This window comes from Notolepis coatsorum (genome assembly GCF_963971535.1).
Source record: "Notolepis coatsorum genome assembly, chromosome: 4".
In the NCBI taxonomy this organism is placed as follows: domain Eukaryota; kingdom Metazoa; phylum Chordata; class Actinopteri; order Aulopiformes; family Paralepididae; genus Notolepis; species Notolepis coatsorum.
Genome location: NC_140168.1, coordinates 15,510,202 through 15,529,647, shown reverse-complemented (window position 1 = coordinate 15,529,647; position 19,446 = coordinate 15,510,202). Strand labels below are relative to the sequence as shown.

The 19,446-nt window shown below is 43.6% G+C and overlaps 1 protein-coding gene across 2 annotated transcripts in view; it reads right to left on the bottom strand.

The window, feature by feature from the left end:
* The window catches only part of LOC311226376 (uncharacterized protein), a 65,876-nt gene that overhangs the window by 14,575 nt on the left and 31,855 nt on the right, over positions 1-19,446 (bottom strand). For both annotated transcript variants that reach the window (XM_084311806.1, XM_084311807.1), the window contains exons 15-24: positions 18,319-18,429; positions 17,321-17,554; positions 17,058-17,195; positions 15,874-16,011; positions 11,698-11,796; positions 9,047-9,157; positions 8,424-8,561; positions 7,460-7,666; positions 3,996-4,145; positions 2,843-3,041 (exon numbers count right to left, since the gene is read on the bottom strand). In XM_084311806.1, coding sequence (XP_084167932.1) covers positions 2,843-3,041; positions 3,996-4,145; positions 7,460-7,666; positions 8,424-8,561; positions 9,047-9,157; positions 11,698-11,796; positions 15,874-16,011; positions 17,058-17,195; positions 17,321-17,554; positions 18,319-18,429 — 1,525 coding nt within the window. The remainder of the gene's footprint in view (positions 1-2,842; positions 3,042-3,995; positions 4,146-7,459; positions 7,667-8,423; positions 8,562-9,046; positions 9,158-11,697; positions 11,797-15,873; positions 16,012-17,057; positions 17,196-17,320; positions 17,555-18,318; positions 18,430-19,446) is intronic.

Genomic DNA, 19,446 nt, shown 5'->3' with positions numbered 1-19,446 from the left:
TGCTCATTAGAAGAGACTCCATTCACTCACAGCATTTCGCCAAAAGACAAACTCAATAAAATTGCTTACAATACTGTCATGTATTTATTTATGTGTATATCTATATGGAAAAATAACGTAGGCAGACAGTGTTATTAGTGTGTCGTTGCTAATAAACTATAGATTTATAATATATATTATTAAATATAGCCTACATGAAATGAATGGGGTGTGCTGAGAGCAGAATGTAGATGTGTCCATTATATTCCACTATAGCTATATCCGCGCAAATTTAGTTATTATTTATTTATTTATTCACTGTCATTTGCAGTGTTTGTGTAGTGCTTTTATTTATTTTCGGACATCAAAATTACTATAAATGTAAAACGAAATTTTTTATGATACAAATATTGTTGTATTTATTATTATTATAATTATTTAAATCCGAGGATGTCTGTAGAATCGACGTGAACGCAATCACCAACGATTTCTTCCAAATGAAGCAGTTAGGAACACGGGGCACACCAATCTGTCCAACTTACGCCTGCCTTTCCGCACTCGTAAATCCTGCTCTTAGCTACATGCGAATCCCCGAGAAGGAACCGTTTCGAGAATGACTAAATCTACCCGAAAAGCTCATAAGTGGAGTTACGATTAAATTTGCTCATAACTTTTCTCGTAAGTCTGTTCGTGAATGAGGACCATTGGGTCTCATTCCCGAACGGATTTACGACAAAATATTTCCTCTCAGGCTGATTTGCGACATATTAGGGCTGAAAGAGAGATTCCACAAACTTCCCTGAGATTGGATTGGGCCGTGGCTGAGAGCAGAATTTAAGAGTGATGAGGAGCACACTTATGATTGATTGATTGTTTGAAAATTTGATTAACTTGACAGACTGTGTTCTCCATGTTCTTAATGGCTTTATTTTGGAGGAATCATAGTGATTCCTTCATGTCAACCCTACAGGCCTCCTTGGAATTAATTACTTAACACTTTGATTGCCTAAGGCTAAATTCATGATATACCATCCGTTGCCATCTCTATTTGTCTATGGAGAAGTTCCCCTTCTTTGCAGGGCTATAACTTTTTAAATTCTATTGCTAGATTGCCATTATTAGGGCCCATTCAAGGTCCTATATGTATTGTTCATTGTGTAGCAACGTTAAACTTTTTCATTCACATATTCATAGTAAAATATGGTCTAAAGTATAAGTATGTTTTCATCTCTTTCTGCAGCTTTCTCCAGAACGTGATTTATAGCCCCAAATGCATTATATTGATGATGAAATACAGTTTGGTAGGAATCTGTGCGAGATAAAAAATTTCAATTGGACGTACTTCTATAAGTTTCTACGTATCATCTGATGATGACCGGATGGGCGGGGGATCGTTTATAATTCCGTGGGCAGCGTTATATCATTAATCTAGTGTGGGTGATATGATCATCAGAGCAGTTTATATCGAACACGTTCAAAAATAACGCTGAATCTTACCGTATCTTCCTCGCGCCGTTGGACGATGAGCGTGGAACTGAAATATTCCTATTATGGGATGTAGAAATACGCGATCTATTTCCAGGTTGTATAATAGTATATACGTCCAAATCATGTTGTTTATCGAGTTATTGGCAACGGATCGCTATGTATTGTGTCGAGATCGAGTCCCGGGACCTATAGAGAGTGCCCGGAAGTAATATGGACGATCAGCACTTCATCCACATGACTTCCTGTTTGGCGCTTCTGCCGATCGGCCACCAGATGGCGCTCTTGAACCGCTAGAGGGTTGAGAGGAGGCCAGCACTGTGTCTCAGGGCTGCGGAGGAAAAATATGATTTCGATCACAGATTTTTGAAATATTGATTTTTAGTTTGACGAGTTAGAGCGTCCTCGGCAACTTTAGCATGGCTAGGAAAGACGCCTAAACACGTTTTCGGCACTTAAAGTGTTAAATCATAATTAAAATAAATATGACAATATTTGTACGATAAGAAATTACGCGGATGTCGGAAAATAATATGGATGCATCTGATCACAGGGCAGCTGGATTAACCATATCTGAACAAGCTATTTTGGACAAATGTATAATTACTTTAATTACTCAGATATTCAAACACAATTATGCAATTATTGTGAAATGATTGAAAATAATAATTATTTAATGCCTTCTGTGTAATTTGTATTTCTTATTTGTTACATATCTGTTTTATTGATTAATTATGCATTTGAAAGAATGCAGGTTATAGCCAACATGCAATATATCCCATGATTGGTAATGGGACAGACATTTGTTTGATATAGCTATAACTTGCATTCCTTCAAATATATCATTAATCAATTAAACAGATATTGAAATACACTATGTAGCCTACTACACCAACACTGCAAATGACAGTGGATAAATAAATAAATAAGAACTAAAGCTAATCGAGTGGAAATAGACTGCATTAATATTCCATAAGTCTTGTGTGCGCCAGTATAGCCTACGTGTCTAATGAATGAACAGTAGGCTTATATTATTCTAATTACTTGTTTCATTAGGATTTAGTAGATACTATATATATGCTCTGCCCTATACGTACAGTAGGTACAGTACACATATTAAGGCCGCCAGCGTCGGGCAGTGGACTGGTGGACTGTACTATGCAGCGCAGTATCTGCGATCTCCTAATAAAAACAAGTCATTTTTGTGATGTAGTTCACTTACAGTAGCTGGGGGTTAGACAGGTTATACAGGTTGGCTAATCTGGTTAGACATCTACCTCACAGTGATAAATGGCCTTGATGGCCTGTTTTGTACTGTTCATTACTTCCTAAACAATGTTGAGAGCAGCACTAGAACAGGAAGAGAGATACGACTCACCCAGAGAATGTGAGCGTGGCTGAGCTCCTGTACTCCGTGTGGACGGAACAGGACAGCTTTAGCCCCGCCTCCTCCAGGACAGTCTTCAGTGTCTCCATGCTGGAGGACCGGACCAGACCACCGCAGTAGCCAATGAGAGGAGCGATGCAGGACAGCGCTTGATGGCCAGCGGACTGGCGAGCCGAAGCCTCGCAAGAATCTAGGAAGAGTATAGATGTACATAAGGGTATAGACCAACACATGGGCATAGTTTAAAAAAAAAAAATTATCGGCGGCTGGGTGGCGCAGCGGAATAAGCGCTCGTCACCAACGCAAGAGACACTGGTATCAAATCCGGCTGTCAGCGTTGCCTCCGGCTCGGCCGGCCGTCATACTGGCTCGATTGGCAGAGTCAGCGGGAGGGAAGCCGGTGGGTGGGTCCGGGTCGTTGTTAACAGCGACTCCTACAGTTCGGTCGGGGCGCCTGCACAGCGAGGGAAGGATCTGGTAGTGTGACCTTCCACACGTTACACTCTCCCAGTGAGAGTCCGCGCTGCCAGGTTAAAAGAAGCGGTGGGCTGGCTACACATGTGTCGGAGGAAGCATGTGATAGTCTCCGCCCTCCCAGACCGACGGTAGGGGGTAGAGTGCGCAACGACCAGGAAGGGGATTGGGAATTGGCATAACGACTAACATTGGGAGGGGAGAAAAAAACGGAAAAAGAAGGGGGAAAAAGATAATGTAAAAAAAAGATATTTTAATTTCTTTTTATACACAAACACAATACAGTAACAATAACAAGACCTCACAATACCACAATAATAACAACAACAATGACATTAGCAATAACAAAACTAATAAACACAGAACATAACATAAAAAATCAACTTATACTACTATTACAGACACCACAAAAGACAATTCCTCCCCCAAAGCTACACCCTTGGACCCACACACACACAGACACACAGACACACACACACACACACACACAGACACACACACACAGACACACACACACACACACACACACACACACACACACACACACACACACACACACACACACACACACAATCTCATGATGGCGGGTGACAAAACAAGAAAGACAGACGGCTAGACCAAGAGACAAGACTGACTGCCGGACACACAGACGTCTTCACAGCATCCCAACCTTTGGCAGCAGTGTAAGTGAAGACACAGGTGATGTCGGTGAGAGAGCAGGAGAACTTCAGTGGCTCCGCCGCCTCCAGAACCTCCTTAGGAAGAGGGAAGGAACGCTTGGAGAAGAACTGGATCACCTTTTCCTTGGCTTTACTCTCATCTACAGAGTAGGGGTGAAGGGGGGGGGGGGGGGGGTGTTAGCAGAAGAGGAAGGTTAGTAAGAGGAGGGAGGACAAGTACTACTACCTATCAGATAAGATAAGATATTCCTTTATTGATCCCCTTGGGGGAAATTCAGGCATCATAGCAGCATGGGGGAGGGGGAGGGGAGGTACAGCCAGGTAGTAAAAACCAGCAGTGTAAACAATATACAATATAATCAATATAATTGCGAGAGCCTCTCTCTCCTCCTACTTCCACGCCCTTATATGGGCAGCTTCCGACCCCAGCATTCCCACGCTGTCACCTGCCTGCAATCAGCACAGCTGAGTCATCCGGTCATCACCAACCCTGATTACAACCCTACGGATCCTGCTCCTGATCGTCTCAGTGTTAAGGCGCTCCCATAGTCGAGCGGACCGTACACGGAGCCGACACGCGCGGACTCAAAGCGGACCCAAAGCGGACTCAAAGCAGACTCAAAGCGGACTCAAAGCAGACCCAAAGCGGACTCCAAGTGCGAAGCTCCAATTTTCTAATGCGCGGACGTCCGCGCCGCTCACTTGGTGTCACACAAAACGCTGCTCGGCGTTTTGGTTGACATCGACCTGCATTTAATGTGACGGCGATCTGCATTTCACTCTGACCACTCGCTTTTTCACTCGCAAAAGAGAATGGCTTTTCTAAATGAAGTGTGTAAAACTGTGTGTAATATTGGAAACGGAGATAACATACTCTTTATTTTGACATCGGATGACGACGACATGACAGAAGTTGAACAGCGTGGGAAAGATTTTGTAAACTGGCGCGAGACATGTAGGAAATTGGTCTGCGGAGGTCCGCTTGACTATGAAAGCGCAAAGAGTCCACACGGACCTCGCAGAGTCCAGTCCGCGTACAGTCCGCTCGACCATGGGAGCACCTATCCTATCAACCTAGGTACGAGGACGTACCCCACCTTGCTGCTCTGTCTTGTTGCCTGCCTTGTCCTAACCTCTGTTCTCCCTGTGCCCAGGACCATCACTCTTGGCCTACGCTGTCTCCTGACGCACCGTTCCTGGGAACCTCAAGCAAGTGCCCCTGCTCGTCCAAAGTTGCACATTCTTGTATATTCTCTGTTGCCTTGTCTGCTTGGTACGCGAAGGAATTAAAACCAACCTAAAACGCTCCATTCTCTCTCTCCCTGTGTTCTGCTATTGGGCTCAGCCACCGCTGCCGTAACAATTAACTAACTAACTGAAGTATACAGTATTCACATAAGGTGCAGTATGCATAAAGTAGTGTTATTGTCCTCTTTAGGTTCCTAGTAGTTGTAGTTGGATGTCTGGCAGCAGTCCCTGCCCACTGGTGTGGAGCCTGATGGCCACTGGTATGAAGGACTGGCCGAGGCGGTTAGTTGAGTGTCGGGGGGGGGTATGAGTCTGTGACTGAACGTGCTTCTCATCTTGACTAGCTCGTTGCAATTTTATCATGCTTACTACTACCTATCATGCTAATGTAAATGTAATATGTCTATACTACTATGCACTCAGAGTGTAACAAGTTTGACACTATCTGACGAACAATTTCACTGACCCTTAGCTGCCAGAGTTGTAACCCTCCTGCTGACTTGTTGTTCACAATTTGTAAGTCGCTTTGGATAAAAGCATCAGCTAAAGTACTAAATGTAAAATGTAAATGTACTTATAATAGCACAAGTAAAACATGTAGTGGAGTTGAACAAAGACAGACATTCAGGCAAACTATGACACACCCAAAGAAATGCATATTATTTTGCACAAATAATGTGAATAGAACGGGTCTTTCATAGTGTATCATGTACATTTCCCGAACTCGGTAATGCCTTTGCAAACAAACATACACTGGTATTTGTTCATTTTTAAGGCCCTTATTGGTAAGCTACCTCCTTATACTACATTATTGGAATGGAAGTTTGGTACCTATGGAACCCGTTTTAGTGACTGGCTGGTAATTAAGGTCCCGAGTTTGCTCGGAACAGGGTAAATCTGCATTTTGCTATGATGCCCCTCTAGCTCATGGAATGAACTCCAACAGAGTCAAAAACCTTGATCTCCAACCTTTGTCAATCAAGTTGTACATGTTTTAATTTATTGTTATCCTTACTCGTCTAATTGTTATGATTTTATATGCCTTTTTTTTTGCTTAACTCTGTATGTTTTGCTTAACTCTGTATGTTTTGTTTAACTCTGTATGTTTTGCTTAACTCTGTATGTTTTGTTTAACTCTGTATGTTTTGTATGTTCGAGTTCAAAGAAAGGTTTGAAATGAAAAAATTCAATCCAGTCTCATGCGCCTGTGAGATTTCCCACACAATTTCCCAACACACTAAAAGGCATTCAGGAACGTGGGAATTTGAATGGGAATTGCCATTCCATTCAGTTATACTGTACAGTAACTGTAATCCAGAACTATTTTATTGCACTGTAAAGAAACTGTTATTTTATAGTATGTCTGCACTTTATGTGCTCATTTCATCATTCATGTCTTTTATATTCTACTAAAACTGAATCAAACCATAAACAAGGTGGCCTGTTGGGATGTTAGATCCTAATGTGAAAAACTGTGATTTTATATGTCTGCTCATTTTACCCTTGCTATTATTTTACTTATTTTTACCTTTATCTTTACGCCCCACTATCCGCTGGGTGCATACTATAACCTTTATCATGTATCATGCGCACTTACCCCCCACAGTCAGATCATCTGGGAGAGTGGAGGCTATCACGTGCTTCCTCCGACACACGTCCAGCCAATCAACCGCTTCTTTTCACCTGGCAGCGCGGATCCTCCCTGAGAGGGCGTAGCGTGTGGAAGGATCACACTATCCCACTCAGGTCCTATCCGCGCTTAGCCGGCCCGGACCCATCCCGCCAGCTTCTCCCACCCTCTAATACAGCCAATTGTATTAGTGTGAACGGCCAGCCAAGCTGTTGACAACCCCGGAGCTGTGAGCTGGATTCGAACAGGCGAATCCAGCTCACAGCTCCGGGGTTGGTGACGAACGCAATCTCCGCTACGCCACCTAACCGCCTCTTTATCATGTTTTGTAACAGATTACAGAAATTCGAGAAGCCTATTGGAACGCGAGGTTCCGATATGATTTGATTAATATCTGCATTAATAAGATCTAAAATCTGCATTATTTTATCCCACTTTATGCTTTTCTCCTGCTGCTTGTTTTACACAGATTTTATGTCTTATTTCTTACCAATGTAAAGCACTTTGAACTGCAATCCCCTGTATGAAAGGTGCTATACAAATAAAGTTATTATTATTATTATTAATATACTGTACCGGGTTGGCAGAACTGGCCCGCCAGGCCCAGGGTGAGGTAGGCGCTCCGGGTCGCCTCCTTCTTGGAACCGAACAGCTTGTCGTTCCGGAGGGTGAAGCGCTCAAAGGACACGCGCACGGTGCACTCGTACTGCTGCTCCGAGCCTACGCACTCACACAGCACACTCTGAGGCCGCAGGCCCAGGCGGGCGAGACACCGTCTGACCTCTGGGGGGCGAGAGAGAGAGAGAGGAGGGAGGGAGGGAGGGAGAGGGAGAGAGAGAGAGAGAGAGAGAGGAGGGAGGGGGAGAGAGAGAGAGAGAGAGAGAGAGAGAGAGAGAGAGAGGGAGGGGGAGAGAGAGAGAGTGAGAGAGTGAGAGAGTGAGAGAGAGAGAGAGAGAGAGAGGGAGAGGGAGAGGGAGAGGGAGGGAGGGAGGGAGAGTGGAGGGAGGGAGAGAGAGAGAGAGAGAGAGAGAGAGAGAGTGGAGGGAGGGAGAGAGAGAGTGGAGGGAGGGAGGGAGTGGAGGGAGGGAGAGAGTGGAGGGAGGGAGGGAGGGAGAGAGTGGAGGGAGGGAGGGAGAGAGTGGAGGGAGGGAGGGAGGGAGAGCGAGAGAGAGAGAGGAGGGAGGGAGAGAGAGAGAGAGGGAGAGAGTGGAGGGAGGGAGAGAGAGAGAGAGAGAGAGAGAGGAGGGAGAGAGTGGAGGGAGGGAGAGAGTGGAGGGAGGGAGGGAGGGAGGGAGGGAGGGAGGGAGACATCGCCACACATGACATGCAACAATACAGCAGGTTAACCCTTTCACTGCCACACTGCCAAAGGGTTAACCCTTTCACAACCACACTACAGCAGGTTAACGCTTTCACTACCACACTACACTAGTGTGGTAGTGAAAGGGTTAACCTTCTGTAGTGGGTTAGTGAAAGGGTTAATGATCACTGACACTCTATCGATCGACGCCTGAGGGTGAGTCATAGTCATCATAGTCACCCTCGATCAGTCCATCATCAGATTGCACCTCGGCACATCTCTTGGAGGGGGGTGGTGCGGAGTCCTCGCGTGCTGAATCCATGGTAACAGCATGGCTGACTGATGGAACAGAACTGACCTCAGTCACCTGACCTGGGGCTGAAGGGTGAGGTGATTGTAAAAAAAGAATTATAATAATAGTTATACGTTGCAGACGGAAGGAAAAGTGAGTCTAACTTTCCTAATAATAACAATAAACTTTATTTGTATAGCACCTTTCATACAGAAACTGCAGTGCAAAGTGCTTCACAACAGAAAAAAGACAGGCATAAAATGAGCGCATAAAATGAGCACATAATAATAATAATAATAATAATAATAATAATAATAATAATAATAATAATAATAATAATAATAGATCAAATTTCTATAGCGCCTTTCATAGAGAGAGTTCCAGATAAAGTGCAGACATATAAATCACAGTTTTTCACATTAGAATCTAACATCCCGACAGGCCACCTTGTTTATGGTTTGATTCAGTTTTAAATAGACAATAATAAAAATAGTAAGATAGAATAGACAGAGTAAAATAGTGAAATTTTTTTTTTTACAGTGCAATAAAAAAATAATAAACCACCACCGACCTGTTCCAGTGCCCAGGGTGTGTCTCTCTGTGACTGAGTACTCTGGCGTGGCTCCTCCCCCCTCATGCCTGGCTAGCAGCTCTTGTAGTTTGCCTTTGAAGTTCTTCTCACCTTCAATACACAACAACACTTAACATTGAACGAGCGCAATATTTGTGATAAGCTGCGACCAGTTTGGCTGCGGGAAATCCCTCATTTCGATCACTTCTTGCCGCCTGAATAATGTGCTTTACCCTGAGCATCGTCTTTATGCAGTTATCTAGTGGCAAAGACCAGTGTTGTAGATAAGGGGTTCCCAAACTTTTCAGGCCGGGGCCCAGAAAATAAGGCGTCAGAGAGCCGCGGCCCAATGCACATTGTCAGGTTTTTTTTTTTTTTCTTTTTTTGCCAGGCGACCGATTTTTTAAGCCAAATATCACTTCAATCCTATTAAGTTAGTTCAAGTTAGTTATTCATTTATATGTGCTATTTATGAGAGGGCTAACTTGTTGCAAAATAATAATGATAATAATAATAGCCTCATTAAAATACTATTGTTGCTTCGGTTGTTTTCAGCGTTTTATGTGCATAATCTGTTATTTAGTTTGAAATGTTCGTTGAAATAAATAGATTTTTCGTTTTTGTTTATTTATTAAGTTAATATAAAACCATATAGTCACATTTTAGAATACAATAGAATAGAATTTTTGAATACAACTAGAAACACTGTCCTGGCCTGCTTCTAAGTTCAGTGGCCTGACAAAAAAAATTAAATAAAAAAATAAAAAAAATTAAAAAATTAAAAATTTTTTTTTTTTTTTTTTTTTTTTTTTTTTAAATCATCTCGCGGCCCATCCGTGGCTGCTCGCGGCCCACCTTTGGGTCGCGACCCCGACTTTGGGAACCACTGTTGTAGATAAGTGTACAAAGCGATGTGTCAGGTATGTTGGTACATTTTGACCTGTAGCGCCACCATGTGGCCAACTGATAATATCCGTCATTACGGCACATGTCTCTATCGTGTGATTTTGGCAAATAGTGGCAGAGTGGTGCAAGAATAACACAAAACTTTGCGCTCCTCTTCCCCATCAGGGAGGAAACGTGTGTTTAAAGCTGCAGTAGGTGACTTCCCACTTCCCCATCAGGGAGGAAACGTGTGTTTAAAGCTGCAGTAGGTGACTTCCCACTTCCCCATCAGGGAGGAAACGTGTGTTTAAAGCTGCAGTAGGTGACTTCCCTCTTCCCCATCAGGGAGGAAACGTGTGTTTAAAGCTGCAGTAGGTGACTTCCCTCTTCCCCATCAGGGAGGAAACGTGTGTTTAAAGCTGCAGTAGGTGACTTCCCACTTCCCCATCAGGGAGGAAACGTGTGTTTAAAGCTGCAGTAGGTGACTTCCCTCTTCCCCATCAGGGAGGAAACGTGTGTTTAAAGCTGCAGTAGGTGACTTCCCTCTTCCCCATCAGGGAGGAAACGTGTGTTTAAAGCTGCAGTAGGTGACTTCCCTCTTCCCCATCAGGGAGGAAACGTGTGTTTAAAGCTGCAGTAGGTGACTTCCCTCTTCCCCATCAGGGAGGAAACGTGTGTTTAAAGCTGCAGTAGGTGACTTCGGAGAAATTAGCAAGAGTTTAAAGCTGCCGGTGGCTCTGGGAGTCTGTGGGAAACCTTTGCTGCGCGTACATGGGCTTGAAAAGTGATGCAGAGCTTGCTCTAGTATTTCCGCTGGGCAGGTAAAATGGCTGCTTTTTTAAATGGCTGCTTTTTTATATAGCTCTTTTATCGAAAGCGCTTTACAATTTGTTACTCACATTTTACCCATTCACTCACACATTCACACACCGACGGCGGAGGAAACCGTGCAAGGTGCCAACCTGCTCATCGGGAGCAATTAGGGGTTAAGTATCTTGCTCAAGGACACATCGACACGCTGCCCGGGAGGAGTGGGAATCGAACCGGGAACCTCCGGATTACCAGACGACTGCTCTGTCGCCCTCACTCTTGCTAATTCCTCAGAAGTTCGAAGTTCGTCGACCGGTGAGATATCTGTTGTAATGCATCGGTACACCAATATCTATCATCGTGACGAATTGCATGTCTCCAACATGTGCTGTGTGATGTTGGTAAACTAAATGTTTCGACATTTTCGGTGACGGACCAACTGATAAGACCAGCGGACCGACTTACACTAGATTACTTGGTTGCAGCTGACAACTCTGAAACGAGAACTGCTTTATAAAAATGAACAACACAAGCAGTTGTAAAGGCATGGGGCCAGGGAGTGTGGAACATCTGTGTAACAATGCGACCTCACAGCGATTCAATTCGATTACGATTCTTCAGGCATCATGCATCATGAAATCTCTTCATTTGACCACGATTTGATTCGATTCGATGAATTTTCATCATCAGAATCAGTTAATTCCCCAAAAAAAGTTGAATACACAAATGTGGCTGGGGGAACTGATTCACTCAGCATGAATGGACTATAGGTCAATAAAAACAATACACATTTCTTTAAATAAACATAAAAAAAATAATAAATAAAATAAATTTATTTTTTATTTTCGATTAATTTTGATTATAATCGATTCTAACATTTTCAAATCGATGCAGTTGAATCGTCACATTATAATCGATGCATCGTTACACCCCTAGTGGGAATGAGATGTTCTGACCTGCCAGGCTGGTGCTGCTGCCTCCCAGCAGGCCTCCTAGACGCCTCAGGGCCTCTTTAGCTGCCAGCTGCTCCGCCGGCTGCTTCTTCACGGCCCCTTCTGAGAGGAAGACACAGCCGTGGTGTTACACTATAATATCATGGTAGGCTACTGCATGTTATACAATGGCATGCACATTTCTCGATTCTGATTGGCTGAAACAGTCAAGTTACACGTGGTTATTTGTCATAACCCCACGCTCTTGGTCCCAGGACCCGCCCACAACTATTACTACTAGAGTTTTTAGAAATGCAAGCAAGATGGCGGACAGTAAACGTTACGAATGGATATGTTGATAGGGTCATAAAGACTACATCCAAAACGATTCTGTCACGGCGAATGTGTTAGTTTCTTACACAATGTTGGATTATGTAATTAGTGGGTCATGAGTCATTGTGGAACAAAATAAAAATCGCGCAAATTGATTGATTGATTAACTGGTTAAGCTTGGCGACTCTTTCGAAGTCGCTCTCTTTCGAAGTTGGTTAAGGTTAGAGTTTGTCTTTAGAGCAGGGCGATAGACCACCAGCCCTGATTCCAAACTCTAACCATAATCAACTTCGAAAGAGAGCGACTTCGAAAGAGTAGCCAAGCTTAACCAATTCAATAATCCACGCTCACTTAAAACAGCGCACCTCCCAGCTGCTTCTATAGAAAGTAGGTTTAAAAAATATATATATTCCCTCCTATAGGGCAAAGAAAACTTATTTTTTCCCCCTATAGGGCAAAGAATCTTTTTGTTTTGTTTTACCTACTTTCTATAGAAGCATCTAAGAATGAAGTTCTATAGAAAGTAGATTAAAAAAAAAGTTGGATGTGTTAGTTTGTTGGATGTCTTAGTTGAAAGACAGTTGGATGTGTTAGTTTGTTGGATGTCTTAGTTGAAATACAGTTGGATGTGTTAGTTTGTTGGATGTCTTAGTTGAAAGACAGTTGGATGTGTTAGTTTGTTGGATGTCTTAGTTGAAATACAGTTGGATGTGTTAGTTTGTTGGATGTCTTAGTTGAGAGACAGTTGGATGTCTTACTGAGAACAGTTGGATGCACTTCCGAGCTGCTTCCACATGGAGGCAACTTCTCTTTTTTTTTTTTTGGGAAATACTTTTTCTGCGGATGGTTTTTTCAATAAATCTTCAATTAATGTGTGTTTATTGTATAGCAATAAGGTTGGATGACATCGGCCATTGTATAAAAGCCATTACACCACGTGCAGTCGTGGGTTATGAGAATTAGACCATGCCTAGGGGGGTCTAACTACCCTCGGCTGCGCCTCGGGCCTAACAACCACCCCTAGGCATGGTCTAATTCTCATAACCCACTCCTGCGCGTGATGTAATGCTTTACTCTACTGTGATATCATATGAAAACCAGCGTTGGCAACATTACCTCACCTCTGTGCTCTTATTGCTTGATCTCAGTGCAGCCTTTGACACTATCGATCACTCGATTCTTCTAGGTCGGCTTGAGAATCATGTTGGCATTCGGGGTCTCGCACTAGCTTGGTTTAAATCCTATCTAACCGATAGAACACACTGCGTGGTCTATAATGATTTAACATCTGAGACCCTCCCAGTGCAATGTGGTGTCCCACAAGGCTCTGTCCTGGGCCCTTTGCTATTTTCGATTTACATGCTACCCCTCGGCGATATCATACGCAAATTTGGCATAAACTTTCATTTTTACGCTGATGACACCCAATTATATATACCTATTAAGCCAAATGATTCCTCCCAACTACAAAACCTTGAGGCCTGCTTGCTTGCCGTCAAAAAATGGATGTCGCAAAACTTTCTACTCCTTAATGCAGATAAAACTGAGATGTTAATTGTTGGCCCCCCAAACCACAGAGGCCTGTTTCAGGACATCTCCCTCAACTTTGATACCTGTCATGTATCCCAGAGCTCCACCATAAAAAACCTCTGAGTAATTTTTGATTCCTCCCTCTCATTTAATGCACATATAAAAAATGTCACCAAAATTGCATTCTTCCATCTTCGTAATATCGCAAAAATACGCCCCATTTTAACTCTGGCTGATGCTGAAACCCTGATTCATGCTTTTGTCTCATCACGTCTGGACTACTGTAATGCACTTTTTTCAGGCCTACCTAATTCAAGCATCAAAAATCTTCAACTCGTGCAAAATGCGGCTGCACGGATACTAACTAGAACTAGAAAATTTGATCACATCACACCAGTTTTGTCCGCGCTACATTGGCTTCCTATCCAAGCCCGCTCTGACTTTAAAGTGCTACTCCTCACCTACAAAATTTTAAATGGGCTTGCACCGCTCTATCTATCCGATCTCATCTCCCGATACTCGCCCGCTCGTGCTCTGCGCTCACAAAATGCGGGGCTTCTATTGACCCCTAGGGTTAAAAAGAAATCCGCCGGCCACAGAGCCTTTGTCTACCGCGCTCCCTACCTGTGGAACAAATTACCTGCCGTCATCAGGGGCGCCTGCTCTGTCGAAGCTTTTAAATCCCTGCTTAAGACTCATCTTTTCTCTCTCTCCTTCAACCTACCTTGATCTCACCTGGTCGGGGACTGACCTTTAGATTAATCTGTGTAGTTTAGTTATGGTACAGGGTACTACATGGTACCACTGGGTAGTTTACTATAGGGTAGTTTAGTTAGGGTACATGGTACCACATAGCTCTACATGGCACTACATGGAACTACATGGCACTACGGGGTACTACATGGTACCACAAGGCACCACAGGGTACTACATGGCACTACAGGGTAGTACAGGATACTACGGGGTACTACATGGCACTATGGGGTACTATAGGATATTACATGGCACTACGGGGTACTACATGGCACTACAGGGTACTGCATGTCTGCTCCTTTGCAGCACCACAAACATGGGAACTCTCTAACTCTTCATCCCCCCCCCCCCCCCCCCCCCCCCCCCCCCCCCCCCCCTCCCCCTTCTCTCTGAGTACCCGTCTCCTGGCGCTGACTAAGGTGATGGATGCCTCGGGGTCTTGGCCAAGCTTGTAGTGACTGCTCTACATGCACCTCCGAGGCCTTGGATCAGTTATTCACCGCCGTCTGTCTGTGGTCCTGTCAACTGATTAACAGACTGTTAACAGATTAACAGTCAACGCGGTTTCATTGCTGGGTTAAGTACTTCTATTCTATTCACATAATACGCTTACTTCATATATCTACTCCATTCACATATATGCCTACCACTTGTAGCTATTGCTATGTCCGCCTACTACAATCTCATGAGCTGTCTAACGCCTGTCCCGTCTCCCTGTCTTCCTATGACTTGCTGTCCTGGAGTGTTGACCGGAGTGTTGGACGTCCCGTGACGAAGGCCGGGAGATTGCGACCCCCTCTGCGTGCCCCCCTGTCTCCGGAGGTCTCGTAGTGGTGACCGGAGTGCCGGATGTCCCGCGATGATGTCGGGGAGTTCGCGACCCTCTCTGCGCCACCCCCTATCTCCCTGTCTCCGGCTGTCCCTGAGCAACGACCGGAGTGTTGAATGTCCCGTGACTAAGACGGGGAGGACGTGACCCTCTTTGCGCCGCCCCTGTGCCTCAAATAGATCCGCTATCAACTCTATCTTTAATCTTTCAAAATGTTCAGTTGCTATCGCTATTAGCTCTATCTTTAATTTTTCAAAATTTACAGTTGCTATTGCATGCACTCATCTGTGTTTCACCACACACATGAGTGCATGCTTACCAACTGTCCGTCTGCAACACTACTATCACCAACATCTAAGAAGGGAGATCCCCCCTTGAATGGCCCTTCTAAGGTTTCTCTCCTCCACACTGCCTGTGGAGCTTTTTTCCCTATTGTTAGGTTTTAGTGAGTTTTTCCTTACCTTCGCGTGGGGTATGTCTGGGAGTGCTTGCATTCTTTAATTTATTTGCATTCATCTAAAAAATGTTTGGACCTTATGGTGTTCTTGTTCTGTTCTTGACTTATTGTTATGTTGTCTTCTTGACTTGTTTAAAGAAGACCTGTACGGCCCATGGGGACATTAACGTGTGTTGTCGGGCCCTATAAATAAATTTGATTTGATTTGATTTGATTAGTTTGTCGTTTCTCAACTTAATTCAACAGAGAGAGGAGAGAAAAAAAGGGAGAGATAAACAGAAAAAGACAAACTGCCCACCTGGACTTTTGAAGACGAGTTCACCATCGATCTTCAGAGTGCACCTGTGTATCCCCTCAGCTGTCATCACCAACTCCTCCACAGGGGGGCGACACTTCATCTGAGTGAAGAACTCCATCACTGACTGCCTCTCTCCACCTGGGGGACCAAGAGACTTACTTACATGGGACATATGCCACTCAATGGACCACTTGCACAATGTGGGGGTGTGGCATATCCGGTTATGTCTTCCGCCGTGTAGACTTCTTACGGTCCCATCACAATACATAGACTTTAGCAACTTTTCTCCCATCAATTAAACAACTTTATCGTAACTTTTTTCTTTTTGAATTACTTAAAACAATTATTTAATAAGCAAACGTTTGTAAAGTGTGTTTGTCAGTGGGGTCTTTTAAGGTTTTTGGGCTGTATTTCATGTACAAAAGTTTATTGTTAGTTAGCCACATTAGCATTTAGCTCTGCCTAATACAATACAATACAACCAACATTTTACCAGATTAACAATTTACAGAATATCAAACGTGGGTCTAACAGATGCCACGTCGATACTAATTGAGTTGTATGTCTCATTTCATGCCCCATATCTAACAGATTAATGTACTGTATGGGATTTAGGCGGAGCTAAATACTAATGTGGCTCCACTGTTAGAGTTAGCTACATTCGCATTTAGCTCCGCCTAAATCCCATACATTAATCTGTTAGATATGGGGCATGAAATGAGACATACGACTCAATTAGTATCGACGTGCCATCTGTTAGACCCAGGTTTGATATTCTGTAAAGTTGTGAACGCTTTCTGTTAATCTGGTAAACTGTTGGTTGTATTGTATTAGGCGGAGCTAAACGCTAATGTGGCTAACTAACAGTAAACTTTTGTACATGAAATACAGCCCAAAAACCGTAAAAGACCCCGCTGACAAACACACTTTACAAACATTTGCTTATTAAATCATTTCTTTAAGTAATTCGAAAAGAAAAAAGTGACGATAAAGTTGTTTAATTGACGGGAGAAAAGTTGCTAAAGTCTATGTATTGTGATGGGACCGTAAGAAGTCTACACGGCGGAAGACATAACCGGATATGCCACACCCCACATTGTGCAAGTGGAGAATAGACCCTTTTACTGTTTGTACACAATGATGACGTTTCAGCCTGTAGAATTCAATGTGTGTGTATCCTATACCTGCAGAAGTACCCAGAGACAAAGCAAGCAGTAGGCTTCTGTAGGCTGCCTCTACCGCCCCCTCCTGGCTGGACGCCTCACATGGTGACAGCTCCTTCTTGATGGCCACCTTCACGCAGCCTAAGAATGGTCCGCTATCTGGAAAATTCCATGTGTTTTGGTTAGTTTTCACAACATCCCCCAAGTGTTGATCAAAGTCATCAGAGTTTTCTTTTTCACAAGATCCTCTCCTGCAGATATAGTGATCTACTGGATCCTTTTACCTCCTGGGATGCTTCTCTCCTCTGGTATAGTGGGTGTGGCTTGAGCCTCCATGGGAACGGGGGTGTTCGTCTCTAATGGCTTGGGCCCCTGATCGGTCGGGGCCCCTTTCGCGCGGAGGGGCGGTTCAGAGTCCTCGTGTGCCGAATCCACGGTAACGGCGTGGCTGACTGATGGAACGTCCGCCTGCTGGCTGGAGCCAATCGCAGAACTGATCTCAGTCACCTGACATGGGGCTGAAAATAGCAGGAAAGAGGGTGAGGTGATTGTCACAAATCTAAAAATCAATAAATACTATGAATTGCGTCCTGGATGTGCGCACACCTGGCAATGTTGGTAAACAAGGAACCTAGTTATACGTTGCAGACGGAAGGAAAAGTGAGACTTGAACCTTGTCTAACCAGGGTTCCCACAGACATTGCAAAAGGAAATTCAAGGACTTTCAAGTACTTTTCCAAGCATTATTTTTCATTTTAAAAGGATACAATTCACTTTTAAATGCAGTTTTCTTATTGAAAAAAAATCGGATCCAATATTTATTACGACAATTAGTTACACTTTAGATAAAAAAATATGTATTTCTTGATTCAGAACTATTTTATCATGGATGAACACAATTCTCAATGCGAATGGTTGATTTGAATTTCAAGGACTGTTTAAGCACCTTGTAAATAAATTAGCTGTTTTCAAGGAATTCCAGGCCTTGAATTCTTTTTAAAAAATCAAGCACTTCAAGGACCTTGTGCGAACCCTGTCTAACAATAATAACAATAATAATAATAGATTCAATTTGTACCGCACTTTATATTCGCGAGAATCTCAGAGTGCTACAGGAGATATAGACAAAAAGTTAAATGAATAAAACAATTCAAATGAATAAAAACAATTAAAATGAATAAGACAACCAATGAAATGGAAGAACATAAAAGTAAAATAAAATAAAATAATAATAAAATGAATAGAAGTCAAAATAAAACGTTCCTAATAAACCACCACCGACCTGTTCCAGTGCCCAGGGTGTGTCTCTCTGTGACTGAGTACTCTGGCGTGGGTCCTCCCCCCTCATGCCTGGCTAGCAGCTCTTGTAGTTTGCCTTTGCAGTTCTTCTCACCTTCGATAAAACAATAGAATAGAATATAATAGAAACACTTTAATCATCCCGAGGGAAATTTGGCACTACAAATCGCTCACAGTAAACAGTAAACATTTAGGTAGACAAAACAAAAAAGTCACGAATAAGAATTAAAATAAGCCTAAGTGTAACTGAGGGGTACAATTCCCTGACTGTATTACTAGATATGATACTTACTACCACTACCTTTGTACTTAATATTCGGCCACCCAGTACACGGCATAAATATATTATCATGAACACTCTCACGTAGATGAAACGGATCCAACACAAATGTACGAATTAGAAACAGGTCTTTATTTCCTACACAGCGATGGTGTGTAGAATAAGCACTTAATCACTTAATTACATTTATGAATTGAAATAGTATGCACTTTTATGGCAAGGAGTATTCGTCGGTATATCAATAGATAATGTCCAATCTCTGAAGTCGCAGGTGGTAAATATACAACCTGGAATAGTTAAGGAATAACAGCAATGATACTTTAATGATTATAGGCTGGATACACTAGAGGGGTTTAATCCGGTCGCTTGTAAGCCGACAGGAGTAGGAGGGGGGGGGGGGTAGAATCCAGCTGCCTCGTCCGGCCAAGGGTATCCCAGGAGAACCCACTGTAGTGCCGTTCAATGCGCCGGCGATCCTTGGACCACAGATGAAAGCAGGTGGACTCTTTGTGGGCCGGCTCTCTCCGGTCCACGGGGGAGAGATGTGGAGAGACCTCGTCTTGCAGAGCGTCTCCTCACCTTGCGTCCTCTCCAGGGGGGGGGGTTCCAACACACGGTAGTGTCGGGGGTCTTTATCCATAGAATAATTAAAGTATCCAAAGCATAATCCGTGCCTGGGAAGGCGGGCTGTCGTCGGTAGAATAATCCGGTATACAGGTCCACTCGCTCGTCGGCTCTGGGGCTCCTCGGGTGCAGCTTCACATAGGGTCAACCACCCTGGGTAAGCAGCCAGTTCTCTGCCCGAAACGATGGGGTACTGACTACGGTAGT